We start from the raw sequence: 8,908 nt of genomic DNA, 5'->3' as shown, positions 1-8,908 counted from the left end.
GTTATATTTTATCCCTTTAATGACCCTGTAAAATAGTTGTTTCATAACCCTGTATTTCAGGGTAAGTGACTTCCTCAAGGTCACACAGCTGGCAAATGAAAGACCTGGGATCCAAATCAAACTTTTAACCATTTACTACTTAAGTGCAGTAGTGCTGTGTCATTTGAAGTCCTTCAGCAGTTGTTTCTGAAATCTGACTCCTTCAGTAAGCCTTATTGGACTAATGAAAACATACATAGCAAATCCCTCTTGCCTTTAATCCAGTTTATCCCAAATGCTCCTGAGAGATAAACCTGGCTGGACCACCACAAGGATAGTGTCAATTCCCCAGGCACATTTGCCGCATTCCTTACCATCCACCAAATAAAATCCATGCTGCTTAGCAGCTGTTCAATGCTCTTTTGCCCCCACTCACCTTTGTAGCCTCATCTTCTTTAAAAAACAACTTCAGAGGCTGGGAGTGTTAGCTCAGTAGTACAGTGTGTGCCTAATATGCATGAGGTCCTAGGTTTAATCCCCACCACCAACAAAGAAGAAAACACATTCTTACTAGTTATGCCATTACTCTCATCTTGAAAACTTTCCTCCTCAGTTTCCCCTCCATACAGAATACCAGTTTCCTCTACCTTCCCCTGGAAAGCTTTCTAACTCTTCAGGTCCTAACTCAAAAATACTGCCATTCTGTCTGTCGGTAGATTTTCTTTCTCTCGCTCTCCTTTTTTTTTTTTTTTAAAGATTTTCACTTTATCTGAAATGTTCAAGCACATGGCACTACCTGCCAGGTATCATGGGTATATTTGTACCTTGCTTTAGCTTCCTTATTAGATCCTCAATTCCCAGAGGTTAGATGTACGCATCACCCATCTCTATTATGTCTCTTATCAGATGCTGACTTGCATAATTGTTTGCACTGTGTAGATATTTGATGATTTGTAGAGTAAGTTACCATCTTTCCAAGCGTCATTTATACATGGAGTGCCCTTTGATGCGTTTAGTTTAAAAAATTGTTTGCATTTTAATTTGATCTCACATATTTGGTTAACACGGCCTCCACATTCTGTTTACTTTTCTTCTGACTTGACACAAACTTTATGAATACCTAAATCCTTTGCAGGTGGGATTGACACATGGAGAAATTATAGAGTTGTCCACACTTCTACTCTGGCTCTGCCAGGCACCGGCTGTGTAACGTTAGGCAAGTCACATCTATTCTTTGCCTTATTTTGCCTACATGTGTTCCATGGATTCAATAATCTTTTTTTTTTTTTAAAAAAAAAAAAATGCTTTAATTTACCAGAAGGTTGTTGGGAGGATAAATGAAATAACAGGTGTGGAGTGCTTTGTCGACTATAAATCACCCATCAACTTATTTTAGTTAACTGTACCTGCTGTTTGATGAAGACATGCTTGTCTTGGGTGTCATATCTTGTTTTGGATGATGGCTACATGAATGGACATAGGTATTAAACATGCCTAACTGAACATTTGAGATTTGTGCTTTTTATTGTATAAAAATGCCTTAAGAGATATTAGAACTTTACCCTTTACAGAGAAAATACGGTGGCCTTTAAAAACAGGGAGTCATTTTCTGGATGTCCTGCCCCTCACTAGAATGTGAGCCTTGAGAGGGCAGCGCTCTTTGGTTGCTGACAGCCCCCTACCCATCTGTTTCCCCTCTTAGTGAAAATGAAAGTACCTATGTTCACAAGGGCAACATGATGAGAACAAAATCACATGGAATTGGGGCTGTGCTGTGAACGTATTTGAGGTATCTTCTGAAAGGCTGGGGCAAGGAGGAAAACTACAAAGCCAGTGTAGGCCCTGGCTGTGCAGCTTCCAGGGAGTCAGGCATTTGGGAAATTCCTCAATTCCTCCTTGCTAAAGAACAAATGGCACAGGCAGCTCAGGGGAAGGTGAGGGTTCCAATGTTGCAGCGCAGAAAGCTACTACCATTTATAAGCATGAAGCCTGTCTTTAAGGCATAACTGGAGACCACACTTGTACCCGGTGCCCGGAGTCACTAGAGACCCATCAGGCAGGAAGCCAGAATGTTCTGCGGACAGGAACATTTCGAGCCTGCCCATTGGCTTCCACGAAGGAGGAGGGCGGACCTTGAGTTATTTTGGTTCTTGATTGGCTAGCTTTGCTGATTGGCAGGTCCCAGCAGGCTGAGCGCGAGGGCAGCCAGACATGGCGGAAGCGGGAAAAGCCGCCACAAGCCTCGGTGTTCTGCAGAGAGACACAACTGAGTGGCCTTTGCAGCGCTATGGCCGCTTCATGCTTTCCGGGACCGGAGCGCAGTCCGGGTCTGGCCCTGACACTGGGGCAGCGCCCTCTCCTACATGGAAGGTGAGACATAGGGGCAGAAAAGACCACCAGGCCCACGTGCCCCGGGGGCAAGAGAAGACGCGAACTAGGGCCTTATCACCGTGAGGACTGGAGAAGACGTCGAGGGACCGACCCACGGGCTTGTTGAAGACAGGCAGGCCTGCAGCTAACATCAGAAGATACGTGTTCGTGTGTGTGTGCGCGGGCATGTGTATGCACTCGTGTGGGGTTTTTTGTGTGTATACAGTACTAGGAGGTGTAGAGCCTATTACACTCTCAGAATAATTGTGTAAGGGCCAGTAAACATTTATATCCGGGTATTCAGTAAATATTGAACATCAAATATGTGGTAGACTCCATTCAGGGTGCTAGGAATGTAGCAGTGAGCAAGATAGAAGTGACCCCTACCTTCTAGTGGAGGATAGCATATGTACTCAAATAACTATGTAAATTATGGAAGGGAAAGGTTGAATCCAAGGGGTCATACTGTTCGCTAATCCAACAGTCACACAGGACTAAATATGAATTCAGGGTTTTTTGTTTGTGCAGGTGCTGGGGATTGAATCCGAGACTCCAGAGTGCTAATTTGGTCTGCCACTGAGCTATATTCCCAGCCCCTGCATTCTACTTTTGCCTTTAAGTTTTTGTGATCTTAAGTCACTTAGCCTCTTTGTACTTTGTCTTTTTTTTTTTTTACTTTCTAAAATTTCATTTTAGGGGGCCTGCCCCTTAGCTCAGTTCTTTAAGTGGCTGCTTCAACAAAGCCGTCAGGCTCAGGTTGCTGTGGTTCGATTCCTATAACTCAAGCCAGCCAGTCATGCCTTGAAGGCATTCGGAGCAAAAATAAATAAATAAATAAAATAAAATAAAATTTCATTTTATTGAATGTTTTATCAGGGACTAAATTCTAATTTCAAATTTGTGGTTCTTTAGAAATGGTATACAGTTATGATAAAATCAGATATGAAAAGATATGAAAAATGTACTTTATCTTAAAATAGAAATAATATCTTAATATTGTCTCAGAGGTAAAGTAGATATTTATAAATAGAGCAAACAATATTGCTTCATAAGATTTTTTTGAGCCCTGAATCAGTACTAAGTATCACCTAAGTTATATAAGGGATTGCTGTTATGTTGTTTCACTGATGTATTTTAACATTCAGTCCTTTTGGTCTGATTTGACAGTTGGGTGTGGACCCTATGGTTTTGGGTTATGCACACACAGGTTCACTTGTGTTTGTCCTACACAGCAATAGATAGGGTAAAAGAATATTCTAGTTAAAAGACACAGCACTTAGAAGGAGCCCATACCCTGAAAAACTTCCATGTGTGTAATGTGGAAGCATTTAGAAAACAAATGGAATAGTAGCATGAATTGGATCTGTTTGGAGGTAGTTGGTACCTTGTGAATATTATCTAAAAACTAGTGGGACGCCACTGAAAGGTGCTAAGCAGTGGCATTTTTCGTCTCTGAAAGTATCACTGTGAGTGTGGTGTGTATTGGAGGAGAGTATGAGTGGATTCAAGAAAGTCACTTAGACCACTGTTGCAGTGTCAGGGCCGAAGATGACATGGGCTAGACCTGGAGGATGATAGTAAAGATGGGGAGATTGGACATACATTTTTAGTGGGCATTTTTTGGTACCAGAAATTGAACTTGGGACCTTGCCCTTGTCAGGCAAGCACTTATACCACTGAGCTAGCTCTCTGGCTCCTGAGGGCATATATTTTGAAGGCTCAAAGATGACAAAGTTTGGTGATTGGATGCATGTGGTAAGAGTAAAGGAATAACTAAGGACATGGCTATAGAATGGAAAACACTGGAGGAGAAAGTGAGGCAAAGATCTAAGATTCCAATTGAGGATACATTGAGTTCAGTATGTTTATAAAGCATGAAGACATTGAGTAGGCAGTAGGGTATATTCTGGACTCAGAAGTCAGATCTAGGGTAATGATGTGAAGGAGTGAGTCAGCAGTATGATAGTGATACTTAAGAGTCATGGGATTTGATGAGATTACAGGACTGAGCCCAAAGGTGGTTCAATATCTGAGGTCAGATAGAGGGGCGAGAGTCCCCAAAGGGATAGAGAGTTGGGAGGCCCTGAGAAGGATGAAGGCCCATCAGTCCTAGCGAGAGTTATTTCAAGAGGGTGAGATTGGTAAATTGTGGAATAAACATAAACTGAAGAAAGATAATGACTAAGGGGTGCTTATTGTATTTAGCAGCATGAAGTCTTTAATGGTCTTTACCAAGACAAGCTGCAGTGGGGCGAAGAGAATAGAAGCCAGTTAGGAATGGACTGAAGAGTGGCTGGTAAGGAGGGTGGAGAGCAGCCGAGTGTGTGGACAGTTCTGAGAGGTTTGGCAGTGAATGTGAGCAGAGATGGGGCAGAATGAATTATTCATCACATTCTAGAAATTAGAACAGAGGACATTCTTTAAAGCTTGAAATCAATATATCTAGGCCCGTTTTTAAAAGCATTAAATACCTGGTGCTTTTGTGGAATTTAGTATCCTAAGAATTATATAAACAGAAAATGCATGATGGAATAAGAATTAAATTCAAGAACGATGGCTCTGTATTGTGATCTTTATAAAAATGGAGATATTTGAGGCCATCTTGAACTGAGATGGTTTCAATAGATCCCTTGATAACACTCTTTAAACCCTTTAAACTCTTTTACCTAAGGGATCTGTGTTGGCTCAGGTGAGGCCAGGCAACTCTTAAATGTTGTATTGCAACCTGGGGACTATGCATATTTGACCATTTTAAGCAGTTGATTTTTATTACATTTTCTGTTTTTGTGAAGCTCTTCATAATTGCTTATAAGGAACAGCACTTTTCAACAGTTTTCAAATGTCTGGCAAAGAGCCATAGCCACAGTGACAAGAGATGAGGTTGGCTTTTGCAGAGCTTTTGAAAACTGAACATTTGTACCTTCCTTTGAATCTGTGCTGAACCATCCTGCCTGCTGTGATCAGTTTGTGGTTTTTTTTTTTTTTTTTTTTTTTTTTTGAAGAGTGAGAGAAATAAGATTTGTTCTATTTTATGAGCACTGTGGCTATTGTGCAATACTAATAATAATAAAAGACGAGCTATCTAAAGAACTGTACTCTCTAAGTCCCATGTGAATTTCTTATTTTGAAAAAGATGTGGTACCTGCAGTAAAAATGTTAGGTTAAGTGCAAAAATATATTATGGTGCAGGATAAAGTCATTCTAGTAGTTTTCTTTTGTATAAGCCTGTCTTGAATTTTCTTCTGAAATTATAGAAAGAATCTGTTCTGGACCGTTACTTAATTAGAAGACTTGTATCACTGTGGCCCTATGCTAAAACAAAAATGTCAACCCAAGAGAAATAATGAGTAGTACAAGACTTCTAAGGCTTGAAGTCCTAGTTGACAGGTAAAGTCAAATCTGAGATATAGAGACTATACAGGGGCTAAGCATAGAGGTCAGTGGTACAACACCTGCCTGGCAAGCGTGAGGCTCTGAGTTCAGTTCCTGGCACTAAAAACAAACAAACAAAAACAGTATTACATATATGTATCATTTAATTCTCTGAATTGAATTATTATCATTAAAAGTAATCTGGAGAGAAATTAACAATTAGGAAGTAAATAAGCTTTTTGTAACAGCAAAGAAGAAAAATTAAAGTGGGCAAAAAAGGAACATTTTATAGTTGTGCTACTCAGACTTTAATATGCATAGAAATCTGGGGATTTTGTTAGCAATGTAGATTCTGACTCCGTTGAGTACATGTAGTGTCGGATGTGAGGTTCTGCATTTCTAATGAGTTCTCAGGTAGACATGGATGCTTTTAATTTAGGGACCACACTCTGAGGGGCAGGGATTTAGAAGGCCTTGAATGAAGTGGGCAGCAAAATTAACACAATAAATTTATGAAGCTATGATGTAAGTTAATCAGATTTATAATGAATATGCAAACATTTTATTAATAGGGTTAATATTTAAACCATCTGTCATTTAAATGGATGAGCAAATGAAATACAAACTTGAACTTGATTTTAGTTCCTTACATCTGTTGGCACAGCCTTTCTGAAAAGATTATCATAATAACAGATTGGTCCATTTTATGTCTGAATATAATTTAGTCTACTAATTTGAGAATAATTTTGAAAGGTGATGTTAATTGCAGGTTGCTTTTAAATTAAGGTTTTACCATGTTTTTCAGATTCCAAGTATTTCTCAGACATGTCCTAATTGGTTGAACCTGACAGCTTCTTAGATTATTTTTCCTTTCAAAGGGAAAAAAAAATCCTTTAATTTTTATAGGAGGAACTTAAAATAATTGCCCTACTTAGAAATTAAGAAATAGAATATGAAGTTTGTACTTGAAATGAACTTTTAAATGTAGGTTTAACATAAGATATACTTTAGATCCTCTCAGTGGTGTTCTTTCTTATTCCAAGTGCCTGTGTACTACCTAGTACAGGAATAGGTATTTGGGAAATGCTTGAATATGTGGTATGGTAACTTTTCTTATAATGTGATATTATGAAACAGTAGCTACTATGGTTTATTTTGGATTGTTTATAACAGCCCTATGCAGCAAATGTTATGCTCATTTTATAGCAAAGTGAGCTGAAACTCGGGTTCATTGGTTTTTTTGGTGCACAGAGATAAATTGAGAAGAAAAAAATCGAGGTCTTGATTTTTCTGTTGCTTGTGCTTTTCGTCACCATGCTGCTTGCCTTAGAAGTGCTTAATTCTTGTGGGAAATAGCAATTTAATCATGTGGAGGAGGAATTTTGAGATTAACACACATGGTGAAAATGACAAAGATGACAGTTTTTTGTTTTTAAGAAAATTTAAGATTCAGTAAACCCCAAGACATTTCGTAAAAATAATAGAATAGGGCTGAAGATGTAGCTCAGTAGTCAAGTACATGCTTGAAGCCCTGGATTCTGATCTCTAGAGCAAACAAACAAACAAACAAACAGTTCTTTGCATGCCTGATAAATTTTGATTGGATCTTTATTCTGAATTTTATTTTGTTAGGTACAGGATATTTTTGGATTTCTATAAATATTCTTGAGCTTTTTTTCTGGTATAAGTAGCTGGAAGAGGTTGGATCCTTTCAAGTTTTGCTTTTAAACTGTGTCAGATTGACCAGAACAGCATTTGGCTTAAAGCTAATTTTTTTCCCCACTCCTAAGGCAAAGCTCCTTAGAGAACTCTACCAAATGTCCCATAAATTCAGGTTTTTCTCTTTGGCTGCTCAGAACAGGTGTTATTCCACACTTCGTGTGAGCTCTGGAGAGTGCTTCTTAAACCCTTTCAGGTAGTTCTTTTGTAGTTTCCTCACACACATGTTCTAAGGGGTACTCAGCAGAAGGGTGGGCCTTAGCACCTGGAGTTTGTCCCTTTCCTCATGTGTCACTACCTCTGGAGTTCTGTCCTGAAAACTCCAGCTTCTCTAAGTACCTGGAAGTCACAGCTCCATCTTTTGAACTCAGATACTACCAGCCATGCCCACATTTTTCATCTTGTTCTTTGGCCTGGGGCAACAATACAGTTCACCTTTGTTTCTTGTCATTTTTCTGGAATCACATCCTTTATTCCTCAATATCAAGTGTCTTGAAATCTGTTGCTCCCTTTAATTTGTCCAGTTTTGCAGTTTGCTCAGGCAGGAGAGTAACTTTGGACCCAGTTACTTCGTGCTAGCCTGAAGTATAAACACATAGTGGATCTTAGGGTTTAGTTCCACTTCAGGTCATACACTCAACAAAATATTACTAACTTACCTCCTGGCTAGTTGGCACCAAGCTAAGCACTGTCTTTTGGTGAGATCTACTTTTGGTGAATTGCAGAACCATAAGGTATAGTTATGTTTCCTGTAAGGACAAATTTATGTTTTGAGAAATGCATTGACTGTTCTTTGCTATTGTCCTGACCCGCAGGTTAGTCAACGAGGACCCTAGAGGGGGAGTGGGGATGAGAAGGGACAGGAGACACAAAGAATGGAGACAAGACAGGATTCTGATCAAGTCTCGTTTATTTAGGGGAAGTGCTGGGTATATAAAGAGGGTGTAGGAATGAGGAAGTCTCGGCTCTAGGGGGTCAGCAGGTATCTAGGCAATGGGGGAAGGTGCCACCCCTGGGGCATAGCACGTGATTCATGGGGAATGGGCAAGGTGGGAAGGACCATAAACTTAACTCAGCAGGGGAATAGAAACTTAAGAAAACGGCTGACACTATTATAAAATGGATACCAGTTAATGGCTTCCCACATGCTATGTGAACATCATAGTGTGTATTTGCACATACTGAGATGGCTATGTCACTAGGTGGAATAGTCTTAACGGGACCACTGTTTTAAAGGCAGACCATAGTATTTGGCAATGACTGTATTAGGCACTAAGTTCAGGGTTATAAGAGTAGGTAGCACCTGTTATGGTTTGTATATAGTTGTCCCCCCAAAGCCTCATGCAGCCATGGGGTGGCTTCTGGAGTTTGTGATTGATTATTGTGGGTGTGGATGCTGCACCTTCCCTGGGGCCAGTAATTGTGTTACAATGTAAGGAGGGCAAAGAAGCTAGCTGCTTGAGCTGCT

The 8,908-nt window shown here is 39.9% G+C and overlaps 1 protein-coding gene across 1 annotated transcript in view; it reads left to right on the top strand.

Moving 5' to 3' along the window:
• The first annotated feature begins 2,190 nt into the window (after window positions 1-2,190).
• The window catches only part of Rec114 (REC114 meiotic recombination protein), an 87,450-nt gene continuing 80,732 nt past the window's right edge, over window positions 2,191-8,908 (top strand). The window contains exon 1 of the mRNA XM_004628748.1: window positions 2,191-2,349. Within this exon, the coding sequence (XP_004628805.1) occupies window positions 2,191-2,349 (159 nt within the window). The remainder of the gene's footprint in view (window positions 2,350-8,908) is intronic.

Source organism: Octodon degus, unplaced genomic scaffold, assembly GCF_000260255.1.
Source record: "Octodon degus isolate 3935 unplaced genomic scaffold, OctDeg1.0 scaffold00026, whole genome shotgun sequence".
Lineage (NCBI taxonomy): Eukaryota > Metazoa > Chordata > Mammalia > Rodentia > Octodontidae > Octodon > Octodon degus.
Note: the sequence above shows the minus strand (reverse complement) of the source record. Positions and strands in the feature narration are given on the sequence as shown.